At 45.9% G+C, this 15028-nt stretch overlaps 2 protein-coding genes across 4 annotated transcripts in view; one reads left to right on the top strand and one right to left on the bottom strand.

The window, feature by feature from the left end:
- Window positions 1-5828, bottom strand: part of VIPAS39 (VPS33B interacting protein, apical-basolateral polarity regulator, spe-39 homolog) — a 28159-nt gene extending 22331 nt beyond the window's left edge. The window contains exons 1-3 of one of the 2 annotated variants that reach the window (XM_059689278.1): window positions 5682-5828; window positions 1209-1301; window positions 456-558 (exon numbers count right to left, since the gene is read on the bottom strand). In XM_059689278.1, coding sequence (XP_059545261.1) covers window positions 456-558; window positions 1209-1301 — 196 coding nt within the window. In that variant the 5' untranslated portion in view covers window positions 5682-5828. The remainder of the gene's footprint in view (window positions 1-455; window positions 559-1208; window positions 1302-5681) is intronic. The other variant, XM_059689268.1, reaches the window with a different exon arrangement.
- A 402-nt stretch (window positions 5829-6230) lies between these two features.
- On the top strand, window positions 6231-15028 carry AHSA1 (activator of HSP90 ATPase activity 1). 2 transcript variants are annotated; one of them, XM_059689289.1, is made up of 9 exons: window positions 6231-6501; window positions 7830-8020; window positions 9924-10006; window positions 10401-10518; window positions 11564-11652; window positions 12596-12724; window positions 13170-13271; window positions 14225-14276; window positions 14637-15028. In XM_059689289.1, exons 1-9 carry the CDS (start codon window positions 6422-6424, stop codon window positions 14807-14809), a joined length of 1017 nt encoding a protein of 338 aa, XP_059545272.1. In that variant the 5' UTR covers window positions 6231-6421; the 3' UTR covers window positions 14810-15028. The 2 variants fall into 2 exon arrangements, with proteins under 2 accessions (XP_059545272.1, XP_059545281.1); XM_059689298.1 differs by lacking the exon at window positions 14225-14276 and having other exon boundaries at window positions 14637-14806.

The following is a 15028-nucleotide window of genomic DNA, read 5'->3' as shown; positions in this document are numbered from 1 at the left end:
GGGGGAAGAGGAACAAATGTAATAATCTGAACAATAAATATTTAATTAAAAAAATAAATAAATAAACAACTTGACATCTCCAAAAAAAAAAAAAAAAAAAAAAAAGAAGTATCTGCAGTGCTTTTTATACAATGAGACCCCTCCACCCCATCCCTATCGCCTGCTGAATCAGAGTCTCTGGAGTGAACCCTAGGAACCTCATTTTAACAAGCATCCAAATGGGTCTAAGATAGCCAGTTAAGTATTAGCCCTAGGACAGCAGACCTACCCACATGGGAAATACTATTGTATTTCCCCAAGGATCTTCTCCTGGGGTTAAATTTCCAGATGTGTGCATCTGAAAATAGCTACCCTCATTCCCTTTCCCGACAAGCACTGAAGAGACAAACAAGTGGGCCTTCATTGGTGACAAGAACCCCGAATGTCACTCCCCTCGTCGGGCCTTTTCTACTTACTTCCCACAGGTTCCCCAGTCCAGCTGACTCTCTCCAGGTCATCGTCGTCGTCATCATCCACGAAGTCTCGAAGGCTATTCACTGCCCGCTTGGATTCCTTTAACTGCAGAGGAACATCAGGTGGACACTTAGGCAATCAGCAATGCCCACCCTTCTCTTTGAAAACCAAGAAGGCTGAGGAACTGGAACTTGAAAATGGCCAACACTTTCCTTTCACCTTCTGTAACAGAAAACTAGTCTGCTAAATATTTGCCAAGAAAACAAATTGCTTTTTAGCCAACACTGCAGTCCCGTGGCAAAGGAGTTGGGCGGGCTCGGAGTTCTAATCATACTCCTGGCAATGCCTTGCTGTGTAAACCTGAATTAGTTCACCGACTTTCTCGGGTGTTAAAAGGATATGGTCCTGCATTTATAAAACAGACACAATAAACGGACAAAATCTCCACCCCAGTCCATCTTTCAAATAGGATAAATTATATCACATGATAAAAGACAGGATTCTTAAAACAAACAGAAAGAAATGAATCATCTTAAGACTATAAAGTAAGAAGGGCAGAGAGTTGGTTTTTACAATCTTTCTGTTTCTTTTCTGAGGGCTCCTCTCCATGAACATTTTCCTAAAGATCTGACCCAAATGATTTCTGAGCCTAATGGAGACCTGGCGAATCAGGTTACCAAGCACGCAAAGGGAAGGAATGTTAGAGGCACTGAAGGGAAGGGTGCGACCTTCAGCAACTGTTCATGGAAACCTACCTGAGAGAGCTCATCATCATCATCATCAAAGGTAAAAGCCTTGAACTTGGAGCTGTTCCAATATTCCTCCTCATCAACCTTTGCCCGATTCATCTGGAGTGAGAGGAAGACCGATGTACAGTATGTCCCTTTCTAGATTCCCCCCCAAAACACTACAAATCCCCCGCAGTAATCAGAGATGTATAAAAGAATCTGGTAAAGCAAATACTGAACCTGCCATGTAAAATCAGATTCTTGGGTATCCAAATGATCAAACAATACTTTTGATCCTCTAATTACCTACAAGTAGTCATTCATTCCTACAATATCTACTTTGTTCAAGGCACTCTCTCAGGTATTATAAGGGATATTTTAAAAGTGCAAGATACAGTTCATCTCCTGAAGGACCCAATAACAGCTGGAGTATTCAGCACAGGTATTTAGAGAGGTAACAGTGCAAGGCAGGCAAGTGTTTTAACAATGCATTGCCACCCAGCCACTGTGGCTCAGCGGTTGAATGTTGACCTATGAAACAGGAGGTCACGGTTAGAGTTCTGGTCAGGGCACATGCCTGGGTTGCAGGCTCGATCCCCAGTGGGGAGTATGCAGGAGGCAGCTGATCAATGATTCTCTCTCATCTTTGATGTTTCTATCTCTCTCTCCCTCTCCCTACCTCTCTCTGAAATCAGTAAATATATATATATTTTAAGAATTCATTATCAACTTTGCTGAACACAAGATCAAAGCACAAACAAGCAGGTCATTACTGCATTCATGTGTTCAACACATATATATTGAGTGCCAGCTCTGAGGCTCTGGGAATATTACAGTGAATAAAACTGACAAACATCTTGCTCTTATGTATGCTTGTTAAATGCCTGAAAGAATAAAAGCAATTTTAAAAAGCTGCCCTAACCGGTTTGGCTCAGTGGATAGAGCGTCGGCCTGCGGACTCAAGGGTCCCAGGTTCGATTCCGATCAGGGGCATGTACCTTGGTTGCGGGCACATGCCCAGTGGGGAGTGTGCAGGAGGCAGCTGATCGATGTTTCTAACTCTCTATCCCTCTCCCTTCTTCTCTGTTGAAAAATCAATAAAATATATTAAAAAAAAAAAAAAGCAGAACTTTCCTTCCTATATCTTCAAATCTTCATTAACTTATTAACAAGTACCTACCCAAACTTGGGAAGTAAGAGCATAGCAAAAAAATATGTGTGTATATATGTACACATACATGTATATTATATACACACACATACACACACATACACACACATACACATTTGGTCGAAAGACCACAAATCCCTCTCTCATCTACTCTAAAATTAGATTCTGGTCTGAAAAATATTTGCCCTAGAATTACAAACTAAGTTATCAATGCTAACTGGATAGAGTGAATACTGGTTTAAACCAAGAACTAGGTCCAAAATTTCCACAGCACCACAAATAACTCCAAAGGCTCCAGTGTCAAATTCTCAAGGATCAATGTGCCCTTCCTGTCTTTACAATAGCACCTTTCTCAAGAGAACCTTCAGAAACGCTCATCTTGGCAGCCCTGTTGTGGTTTCTGATGGCCCTTACCATGTTCTACTTTCCCTTTCTGTTTTCAGGGCATATAGGGATGGCAAAGGTATGGTTGGCAATTTTCTACTGCCTGATCCCTTCCCATCCTACCGAACCCAGATGTACCTTTAAAAAAATTTTTTTTTGTAATTATAGTTTTATTGATTTCAGAGAGGGTAGGAGAGGGAGAGAGATAGAAATATCAATGATGAGAGAGAATCATTGATTGGCTGCCTCCTGCACATCCCCAGTGCAACCCAAGCATATGCCCTTGACTGGAATCGAACCCGGGACCCTTTAGTCCACAGGCCAATGCTCTATCCACTAAGCCAAACTGGCTAGGGTGCTTAAAAGTTCTTTTGTATACTTAACTCCAGGGAGTCAAGACCAAATTAAAAAGCTGGCAAACAATGAAATCATCCCTCATTAGTGGTACAAGCACAGGTTTTGTAGTCAGGTAGCCTTGAGTTCAAATCTTTATTTCTCCAATTCTGAGCAAACTGGGTAATAATTTTCCTTCTAAGCCTTGGAGAAAATCATATCCTACCTACACAGGGTTGCAGTGTAGAATATATAGGACTCAGGAAACACCTATCAAAGTGCCTAGCAGAAAGTAAACACTAAACATTAGTTCCTTTTAGTATAGGATCTCTTACCGACATCTTCCTACCTCAGTTTCCTCATCTGTAAAATGGACATTAATAATAGAAACCTATCTTATAGGACCGTTGTGAGGCTTAAACCATTTAATACATGCCTGACACAAAATTAATGCTCAGTATTCTTTTAGTATTTTTTAAATTTAATTTTATTTTTATTTCTTTTTAGAGAAAGAGGGAGAAAGATCCATTTGTTATTCCACTTATTTATGCATTCATTGCTTGATTCTTATATGTCCCCTGATCAGAGATTGAACCCACAACCTTGGTGTATCCAGCCAATGCTCTAACCAACTGACCTACCCAGTCAGAGCCCTTAACTTTTATTATTAATAAAGTATTATGGTACCTTGGAAGAAGCTAGAAAGAAAATATTTTTAAGCAATCCTAAAGTTTAAAAAAAAATTTTTGATATAAAAATTCTTAGTGGCCATCACAAACACTGAAGGCATGACAGAGCATATACTGTACAGTCTCTGGCACAGGTGCCAATTTATAAAGCACTCACTTTGTCATCCTCAGAACAACCCTGTAAGGCAGGCCTGGCAGATTTTTTTTCCATTTCACTGTTGAGGGAAATGAGGCACAAAAGGATTAGCTATTAAAGCCACCTTGCTAACTGCTCCTATGATCCTGGTTTGCTGACTCCTGGATCATTTCCACTTTGACCTGCATGGTCCTTCTATTTTTCACTATAGGAAAAACTAGGGCAGGTCATCTTTCACTATAGTAAATAAAATCTGTAAATATCTACACAGAGGATATGATTTTACTGATTTTAGTAAGAGAAGAAGGGGGGCCCGGGCAGGTTTGGCTCCATGGATACAGCATCTGCCTGCGGACTGAAGGGTCCGGGTTCAATTCTGGTCAAGAGCACATGCCGGGGTTGTGGGCTCGATCCCCAGTAGGGGGCGCGCAGGAGGCAGCCGATCGATGATTCTCTCTCATCATTGATGTTTCTCTCTCTCCCTCTCCCTTCCTCCCTGAAATCAATTAAAAAAAATTTAAAAAAGAGAGAGATAGAAAGAGGGGAGAGAAACATTGATCCGTTGCTTCCTGTACACGCTCCCACTGGGGATCAAACTGCAACCTAGGTATGTGCCCTGATGGAAATCGAACCTGAAACTTTTTGGTATACTCAACCACTAGAACCAACTGAGCCACTGGCCAGGGCTGGAATTTTTTTAACCACACATTTTAGACTTGGACAGATACTTGACATCAATTTGTCTATTGCCAAATCAGAACCTAGATTTACTTGGCAAGTAAAGGGGTAAATATTTAATGGCTCAAGAACTTATAAAGCAAGCAGGTACAATTTTAAGAGTGAAAAAGGTTGTTTTAACACCGTTTAAAATACTTCAGAGGCCCAGCCAGCGTGGCTCAATGGTTGAGCATTGACCTATGAACCAGGTGATCACAGTTTGATTTCCGGTCAGGGCACACGCTCAGGTTGCAGGCTGATCCCCAGTAGGAGGCGTGCAGCAGGCAGCGGATCAATGATTCTCTCTCACTGATGTTTCTATCTCTTATTTCCCTCTCCCTTCCTCTCCGAAATCAATTAAACTATATTTTAAAAAAATACTTAAGAGACTTGTCCTTATGGTCACCTATTTAATTAAAAGCCCACGAGGGGAGAAGAACATGACCAAGAAAGATGGGGAGTGAGGGGATCAAAACCCGGAAACCAGGTCCTGGCTGAGTAGCTCAGTTGGTTGAAGTGTGGTCCCAACACGCTAAGGTCGATGGTTGGATCCCTGGTGAGGGCATATCCAAAAATCAAACAATAAATGCATAAATAAGTGTAACAACAAATCAATGTTTCTCTCTCTAAAACATCAATTAAAAATAAAATAAATAAATCCATAACCAACAAGCTTCCCTGCCTCAGGACAACCCAGAAGCCAGCTATGGAGAAGTTAGATTCGGATTCGGTTATCCTCTGCCAAGCCAGGCCTACAGGGATGAGGCTATGAACTGAGACCAGAGGATGTGAGTTAAATTAGTGACAAACGTCCAAGAAGTCAAGGATCTACCGCAGTTGCCACAGCCCGGCGGACGCTTGGTTGACTAAAGACTCGTTTAAATCAAACGTCAGGGCTGAGTCCCAGCTCCAACCCTGAGCGGACTCTGGTCTCCCAGCCAGGGGAGCTCCGACAGAAAGTCAGGCCTGGGGGTGTCTAGCGACGCCTCAAAGAACAGGGGGAAAGATCATGGTGAGAAGAGGCTGGACTCAGCCAGACCCGCGGCTCAAGGGGTTTGGGACACCCTCACCTCTTCCACACCGAGCCCTCCCAATCAGGACCGCGCCAGGCTCTTCGGCTGCTAGACAGGCCTTTCTAGACTGGGTGTGCGGCATAGCATAGGGGCGGAAGGCGACAGTCGCGGAGGGGCGGCTAGAGGGCACCTGCGGCGAGAAAGGCGGCGCAGGGCATGCTGGAAGTTGTAGTTTCTTCCCGCTCTGGCGTCAGGCAATGTGCGGCAGGACCACGGGGCTTATTAACTACAGCTCCCAGAATCTCCAGAGCACGGTGCCGAGGTCGTTTCCTTCACTTCTAGCGCGACCTTCCGTAGTTGCCCAGCGGGTCACTTAGCGAGACTACAACTCCCAGGAGGCGCAGCAGAGGCCACTCGGGGTCCAGGAAAACAATGAGACGTGTCCTTTGTGTCCCTGCTGATTAGGAGAGGTCGAATGAGCGGTTGCGGTTCGGGCCCCTTGATTACCCAAGGCAGCCTGAAAGAACCCTAGAACTGGCGGAAGCCAAGTCCGGCGAGGGGGGACGGAAGTACCGGGTGGGAGTGAGGAGGAGCCGGAAGTTAAGGCGGGGAGGGGGTGGGGGGTGGAGGGAAAAGCAAGCCAGAAGGTTCTGCGGCCGCTTCTAGTAGTTTCTAGGCGCTGCCGGGTGCTCGGACCAGGCGGCATTGAAGTGGTTGCTGGGGCTGCTCGGGATCAGGCGGTACTGAGGTGGTTGCTGGGGCTGCTCGAGACCTGTGACGGCGCGATTGGAAAGCCGATGGCCAAGTGGGGCGAGGGTGACCCACGCTGGATCGTGGAAGAGCGGGCGGACGCCACCAACGTCAACAACTGGCACTGGTGAGGGCTAGCGGGCCAGGCCGCCGGAGCGCTGCGCCGCGCCGGGCCGCGGGGTCCCCGGGACCAAGCTGGGGCCGAGGCAGCCCTGCCCGGGATGGGGGTGGGCCCTTCTCCACGCCGTGGTCCCAGCCCCAAGCCTACCCCGGCTGCCGTCTCAGTGTTTAGGGGGCGAGGAGCAGCGTGGAGGGGTGCTCCCAGAGGAGGGGTTTCCGAGAGGTGAAAGCATAACCCCCCGGCTCCTGCTTCCAGCCCGAGCAAAGAGGTGGTCCCCGCACGTGGTCGGAGGAGACAGTGCGGCCAAACGGCGGGCGCGGATCGCGTGGGGAGGTCGCTGTGTAAGGCTCGGGCGCAGGACGCGGGGGAGGGGGGGGCCTCAGATTCCTGTTTCGCGGCTTAGGGATGAAATGGAAAGTCCTGGGGACCACCGCCTCTGCCCCGAGAGCGGTTTGGAGCGTGCTCCCCAGGCGCCCAGAGCTCAGGACGGTGAGGACGCCTTGGCCTCGCCCGGAACTGTTGGGTCGGTTGTGCTGTAACTGCAGGGGCTGCCCCCGGTGCCGGGCAAGCGTGGTTTTATATCCTAACCCCTCTTCCAAAGCCTCCTCTCCTGCGTGAAATCTTCCGGGGGCAGTTTCCTTCTCTCCCGACTTCGCTGAACTCTGTTCATACTGTCTTCACTGTTTGTTTTTTACTTTGTTGCAGCTTTTTGCCGTTCCTCTCTGCTCGTTTAGTCAGTTGCCAGGCAGATAGTCCTTTTTCTTCTCCTTATCTCAGCCCGGCCTCCGCTCCTGTGAACGGACACGGAGTGTTTGGCCTCATTTTTGTTTGTTTTGAAGCTCTGGGCTTCCATTGTTTTCACGGCCCGTCTAGAGGGCTCACAATGTGTAGGGCGTGTAAGACACGGCCTAAACCTGCCAGGTCAGAACACTGTGCTAATCGGGTCAAGATTATTGGTTTATTCGTCCCTGGACTTTTCATGCATTCTGTGGCCTCCTCTGTGCTGCTTGCTTCGGTAGGCTGTGCACAGATTTCCACGGGGTCAGGTGGCACCGTGCGCGGCGTGAAGGTGCCCTGTCAAATACCCACCCAGAACCATTGCTGACTTAGTTTGTAACTGTTCTGTGCAGCAGTTGTCCTCATTGACAGTATGTGACTCCTTGTCTTCCTAAAGGAGAGTGGCACGTTTGTGGACATACCGGAATGGGACTGAGGGTTTTCTGTTGTTTTCAAACCATTTGTCAGGCCTCCGCTAGCCTGTCATTCCCTTGACTCGAGCAAGCAGAGTGCTCTGCAGTTGGCTGCTGGTCCATAGCCTTGTTTCTGTTTTGCAGGACAGAGAGGGATGCTTCAAACTGGTCCACGGATAAGCTGAAAACACTGTTCCTGGCAGTGCGGGCGCAAAATGAGGAAGGCAAGTGTGAGGTGACAGAAGTGAACAAGCTTGATGGAGAGGCGTCCATTAACAATCGCAAAGGCAAACTTATCTTCTTTTATGAGTGGAGCATCAAACTAAACTGGACAGGTGAGTGTGCTGGGCTGCACTGGCGGATGTGTTAAGGAGCCAGGCACAAGGTTTAAGAGGTCATGAACTTTGCAGGGGAGGTGTGCTGCTCGGTGACCTACAGAAAGCAGTGTGGGATGCTGGGACACCAAGTGGGTTTCCTCACTGTGAGTCTCAAAGAGTCGCCACAGTGAAGCCGCTGTGCACCTATATTTTGGGGGCTTGGGCTGTAGCTACTTCTGTCACTTGAATGATAGGAAAGTGGGGAGAGGGATTTTTTTTTTTTTTGGTCTTGCTCTTATTAATTGCCTTCAGTGTGATTCTGGCAGCTTAAACCACTGTGCTGGCGAAGCTCACATGTGACTAATTTGGGGCAGCTTTATCCTCTGTCCCTTTCTGTGATACTAGCAAAGAACTGGGACCATGCATATGCCCTACTAGAAGGTCCTTCAGTTGGGAGGCTGAATTTTAAAAGGCCCTAAAGCTAAAGAATTATGTGTAGGAGGCAAATCATAAAATAAATTTATGCTTCAGTAAATATTTCTCAAATGAAGGGTAATAAAGAGGGGGAAAGTAGATGTATCAGGTTTGGGTTTTTTTTGTTTGATTTAACTACTAAAGCGTAGTGGTCTAAAAGGAACCTTAGGTATCATCTTGCCCCATCCTCTTTTCATAGATTGAGAAACTGAGGCCTCGTGAAGTGAAAGTAAATAAATGTTTTGAAATACAGTCAGTTCTGCTATAATGTATTCCTAAAAGTCACTGCACTATGCAAAGTTGCTCAATGAAAATCACAGGGCTAATGGAGAAGAGAGGATTAGGCATACAACATGCAAAAATTTCATCAATGACTCGTTTTTGAAAATTTAAGAACAAGCCCTGGCCAGTGTTTGCTAAGTGGTTAGAGCATTGGCCCAGGCAACTGAAGGGCCCTGGGGTTCAATTCCCACTCAAGGGCACATATCTAGGTTGCAGGTTCAATCCCGTGCTGCTTGGGGTACTTGTGGGAGACAACCAATCAATCTGCCTTTCTCACATCAATGTTTCTCTCTCTCTCCCTCTCTCTCTCTCTCTCTCTCACTCTCTCTCTCCCCCCCTCCCTCTCTCCTTCCCTCCTCCCCTCCCTTCCTCCCTCTCTAAAAATCAATGGGAAAAATATCCTTGGAGTGAGGATTAACAAAAAAGAAATTTTAGGAACGTAAATGTGGATAGCACAGTTTTAAACATGTTAAATTATAAGAAATACATAAATAATACAATAAATATGGTGCTTTACTTGAAAAAGACCTGAAGTTTACTTGTGAAAATGGGTGGCAGAAGAATTGTGGCTTGGGTGTTATTGTGAAGTGGTGGGAGGAGGGTCATCTAAAATCAGAAGGAACTGGATAACACCAGTTGTGAATGGCGTGGCTTATAACAGGCATAGTGCACTGAAGTCACTAGCAAGGAGATTTTTGAGATGTGTTTTGTGTGTTCCTGTGCCGCTCAATTAAATGGTGTGGTTTTTTATGTTCACCTTAGTGTTTCTCATAGAGGGAATCACATATGAGCCAATGTGAAATTCATGTTATGATCCAGTGTCCCCTAATGTATCAGTCACATTGGGACAAATTTGTGTTTTCTAACTAAGCATTCTAGCAGAACTGACTGTATTGGCTATTGACTTGAGTCCTCCCTGGCAGAATTTGGCAGTTCTTGGTCCCACATGGTAATAACACACAAGTTCAAGAAATTTGACGAGGAAAGACATTTCTGCTGGGGGAAGACGGTCAGTTGCATCTGGTGTGTCGTGTCGCATTTTTCTCCGAGTAAAGAGGGTCAGTTCAATTGTCCATAAGGAGTGTAAGCAGGGTAGTAGTTAGGGCTCCAGAGCAGATGACTTTTTGTGCAGAGGAGACAAGTGACATTGCATTGCTTTTGACAGGTACCTCTAAGTCTGGAGTGCAGTACAAGGGACATGTGGAGATCCCCAATTTGTCTGATGAAAACAGCGTGGATGAAGTAGAGGTTTGTGCTTCCTAACTCCTCCTCTGTGCTTCCACATCCTCTTATTCTCGGAGGAGAAAAATGAGCTGTCACTCAAAAGTAAAGGCCAGCTGGGCCCACACGTTCAGAACCCCCGTTTGGGTGACTTTCTAGGTCAGCGGTGCCACTGGCAGCCTCCAGAGCAGCCTGTGCTTCTTTAGCTACTTTGCTTTAGCTGGCGATGTGGGTTCTAACGTTGGCCACCTTTGCCTTGGCAGAGAGAACCTGAGAAGGGACACTCATGGGGATTGTACGAATGCCCCATCCCTCACCCGTTTCCTTTGGAAACGTCAGTTATCTGATTGCTCGGCACCCACAGTCCACAGCGCAGGTACCCCTCAAGTGATTTACCACCTACTTCTGATCTTTCACTCAGATTAGTGTGAGCCTTGCCAAAGATGAGCCTGACACAAATCTCGTGGCCTTAATGAAAGAAGAAGGGGTGAAACTTCTCAGAGAAGCAATGGGAATTTACATCAGCACCCTCAAAACAGGTATCCCTGGAGGAGTTACGTATGCCTTGAGGTAGTTTCCACCTGTCAGACTCTGATAAAGGGGCTTGACAGTCTTTTCTTTGGCAAATGGGTAAAGATTTGGGGGGAGGGGCCTTATTTCATCTTGAAGTCAATGTATACACTCTGAGGAAGAAAAGATCTAGAGGTGCATTGTCTAATATGCTGGCTGTTGAGCAGTTGAAATGTGACTAGTTCAAATAGAGATGTACTTTGAGTATAAAATACAATGGATTGAAGACGTGGTACAAAAAAGAATGTAAAATATCACATTTTTTATATTGATAATATATTGAAGTGATAGTTTGGGTACATTGGGTTCAATATATTTTTAAATTAATTTTCCTGTTTAAGTTTGTTGTGTGGCTACTAGAAAATTGTAAATTACACCTGAGGCTGGCATTACACTTCCCTTGGACAATGCTGGTGTACAGACTTGCATCCCCAGCCTCACTGCTTGAGCACAGTCCTGGAGTATCTCCGATATGCATTCTCCAGGGACCTTTAGGGGGTGACTAGAATACTAACCAGCTCAGCTCTCCCTAGAATTCCAGCTCTGCCAGTACGGCTTTATCCTGGTGAGCACATGTAACGACCATCAGAGGGAACCAGCCTACAAGGTGGGAACCTGTGCTCTGATGCCAAACTAGCTGTAGCCGTTCTGCCTACGCAGAGTGGAGAAAGGGTAGTAAACACGCATCCTTGGGTATCTAGCCCCACTCTGGAAGTCATTGGAAGTACAACGACGTTCGTTGGCTACCCTCCATAATAGACCTCACGGACATTTAACAAGATGTAATGCTTCCAGTTGAGTCGGGTTTAAAATAATTCCAGTGAACATGCTACATTATATAACATACACTCAGATACCTGCCTGGCCTAGACCAGGGCAAAAATGTAAAGTAGATAGACCTGTCCTCGTCCTCAGCTCATTCTGGATTAAGATGGCCATATTTGTTAAGCTGCTTGAAACCCCAAATCTCAACTAAGAAGTAACTTTCCAGAGCGGGGTTTTTTATCTTTTCAGAGTTCACACAGGGCATGATCTTGCCTACGCTGAATGGAGAGTCAGTAGCCCCAACTGGTCAGCCAGCACCGAAAACTGAGGAGCGCAAGGTAAACGGTTTTCCAACATGTGTGTGTGTGGGGGGGGGGGGGGCGGGGGGGCTGTCTGCAAAGGGTGTTGGGATACTGCCTCCTCCTAACGCCACATTTCTGCTTCTCTCTGACTAACCTCTAAGCCAGAGCAGCTTGTGGTGCTTTTTTTTTTTTTTAATCTTTTCTTTTTTGTTTTGTTTTTTGTTTAGTGTGGTGCTTTTTAAGAGTCCACAATATGTAGTTGTTTGTCTACCCATCTTTCACCTGGTTCTTACTCATTTATAACTATTGCTAGAGCAAATGTAAGCCCTTAGGGTTTCAGAGTCTGACCCTTGGCTGCACGCTGTGAACACAGCATGATCTTCACCCATATACGTCTTCAGTATTATTTCTAACGGGGGTGTTAATATCTCGTACTTCGTTATTAGCGGTCTCATCAAGGTATTGGGTTAGGCCACTAACTTCACCTATCAGAAAATTGATTGATTTCACCCCATTGGCAGGGTGAGCAAATATATTTTTTTCTGGAAATGGAACTTGCATAATTCAGGCTCAGCACTCAGTTTTCAGCCCTATTACCCTTTGTCAGCACCGTGGAGGATATTTTGGAGATGGGGTGGGGTTGGAGGTACTGTTTTGAGCTATTTAAGCATAGAAATTCTGTTTTAGAATTACAGTGTGCTCTTCAGAAATACCTAGTGATTTAACATGTCCTTCTGCTGATGGGTTTTTAAAACAGTAGTGGTCTTCCCTCACCTAAAGTGGTTGTTTTCAGTGGGAACTAAGGATTTTCTGGAAAAGTTCCCCTTGTGACTGAAACACCATCAAGTTCTCTCCAACCCCTTGGAACAATTAGCCTTGGAGGTGAATAAGTTTGTGAGAATAAATGCAGGTTTGCCCCGGAAGCCATGTTAATTGAGGTTTCACCGTTACTCTAACAACTTCATTGTGACTTTCACAGGCTAAATCTGCTCCTTCAAAAACCCAGACCAGACCTGTTGGTGTCAAAATCCCCACTTGTAAGATCACCCTGCGAGACACCTTCCTGACGTCCCCGGAGGAGCTCTACAGAGTGCTCACCACCCAGGAGGTAAGTGGAACCTGTCCGCCGGCCTCGTGGCACCAGCCAGGCCAGGTGACTTGGGTTGTGGGCGCATCCCCATCCTCAGAGGAAGTACCGGTGAGTAGAGCCTTGAGGCTTTCCTCTTCCAAGCAGAGGCAGAGGAAAACCCACTTTTGTTCAACCTACTCCTCAAAGTGTGTTTGCCCTCTGTTCTCATATATAGTTTGGGGCCCTCTGATTGGAAACCACTAGAATCATTCTTTTTAGACAGTGAGGCTGAAGTAATGTTGTCATGGATTCCCACTCACTCAAGTCAAAGCCTGGTCTGCAGTGGAATAGAATAGAACCTGGAACGGTCATTGGGCAAAGTGGTGTCTGGAACGAGCGTGGAGGCATGCAGGTGTCGGTTGCCATTTGTCCCTGGATCCCACTGAAAGTCATGCATCTTCTCCCTACTTTGTTTTTTCTACAGCTGGTGCAGGCCTTTACCCATGCTCCTGCGACGCTAGAAGCAGACAAAGGTGGGAAGTTTCACCTGGTAGATGGCAATGTCACTGGGGAATTCACTGATCTGGTGAGTACCTCCTGGCCCAGGCCCAGGATGCAGCCTCTGTCTGGTCAGAAGAATATTATTTCTCCTTTTTTCCACTCTGTGGGTAAAATTTAAGGCTTTTATCTCTTTGGTTAGTACTCTCTTTTGTTTTGTTTTTCAAAATAATGCTGCCATTTCAATTCTCTTGCTTTCCTAGAATTTTTTCCTTAACGGAGTTAAAATCAGTTCTTTCTAGAGAACTAATGGAAGAGAGGTTGTATATATTGGTGGCTATGGCTTTCCATTTGCTGCACTGAAATTTCACCTGGGCACAGTTGACCACATCCCACTTAGGATTAAGAGGAGATATTAGGAACTCTGTGGTCCACTTTGCCCTCATAAGTCGTATAATTGCACTGATGGTAGACTGTATGTAAGGCAGCTAGCTAACCTAGCCAGGCTTGGGCACATTGTTCTAAAGCAGCGAATTTCAATTGGTCTATAGACATGATTTTCAACTGGTAAGCCACAAGAATTTTCAAAACATGCAATATGTACCTGACTATTTCATGAGGGGCACTGACCTCTTTTCCCTTAGATTGTCAAATTTAAAAATGACAACAGCCTGGCTGGTGTGGCTCATTGGTTGAGGGTCAACCCAGGAACCAAGAGGTCTCGGTTTGATTTCCAGTTGAGGGATTGATTCCCAGAAGGGGACATGCAGGAGGCAGCTGATCAGTGATGTTTTGCTCATCAGTGTTACTATCTATCACTCTCCTTTCCTCTCTTTTAAAAATTCTTAAAGTTAAAAAATGACAACAGCCAACAACAATAACTGTCTGGTGTGAATGAACCAAAATTATACCTGCTTTTATTGTTAGATGGGCAAAATATGTTTTTTGGTGTGCTGCAGAAGTTCAGTAATAGTTTATGTATGCCACGAGATGAGAAGTGTTGAAATCCTTAGTATAGACTGATCTCTTTGGGTATTTTAGGTCCCTGAGAAACATATTGCGATGAAGTGGAGGTTCAAATCTTGGCCAGAAGGTAAGCAAGCATATTTGTGCTTTTTGTTTTGTTTTATCTTAATATATTTTTATTGATTTCAGAGAGGGAGAGAGAGATAGAACATCAATGATGGGAGATAATCATTGATCAGCTGCCTCCTGTGCACCCCTTACTGGGATTGAGCCTGCAACCCAGGCATGTGCCCACCTGGGCATCGAACTGTGACCTCCTGGTTCATAGGTCGGTGCTCAACCACTGAGCCACACCAGCCGGGCAGTAAGCATATTTGTTTACTGCCATTAACCCCAGGATTTTTATTTACTTTTTATTTTCGCCTTAATCTCAAACCCAGGGGGAAACCCTGGATCTGAAGCCTCCCTCCCCTCTGTCTTTCTCCAGGGCACTTTGCCACCATCACGCTGACCTTCAATGACAAGAATGGGGAGACTGAACTGTGCATGGAAGGCCGAGGCATCCCTGCTCCCGAGGAGGAGAGGACACGGCAGGGCTGGCAGCGCTACTACTTCGAGGGCATCAAACAGACCTTTGGCTATGGCGCACGCTTATTTTAGAGCCAGCAGCGGGAGCTGCAGCCTGCCCGACACTTCAGTCCAGCCCTCTCCTGACTGAGGCTTGACTCACAGGATTGCACCATCCCAACCACTAACTTGGGGCCGGGGCCCTTTCCCTTGCGTATACCTTGGGTTTGTGCATGTTTTCTGCTGGGAGGGATCAGAGGGCAATTTCTCTTTTATGTGTACATATGCTAAATAAACATAATTTAAAAAATG

Source organism: Myotis daubentonii, chromosome 1 (genome assembly GCF_963259705.1).
Source record: "Myotis daubentonii chromosome 1, mMyoDau2.1, whole genome shotgun sequence".
NCBI classification, from domain to species: domain Eukaryota; kingdom Metazoa; phylum Chordata; class Mammalia; order Chiroptera; family Vespertilionidae; genus Myotis; species Myotis daubentonii.
Note: the sequence above shows the minus strand (reverse complement) of the source record. Positions and strands in the feature narration are given on the sequence as shown.

Coding starts and splice junctions, on each gene's coding strand:
- AHSA1 (XM_059689289.1), top strand. CDS start 6,422: ATGGCCAAGTGGGGCGAGGGTGACCCACGCTGGATCGTGGAAGAGCGG. Junction 6,502..7,829: donor AACGTCAACAACTGGCACTG/GTGAGGGCTAGC, acceptor TCTGTTTTGCAG/GACAGAGAGGGATGCTTCAA. Junction 14,277..14,636: donor GTTCAAATCTTGGCCAGAAG/GTAAGCAAGCAT, acceptor GTCTTTCTCCAG/GGCACTTTGCCACCATCACG.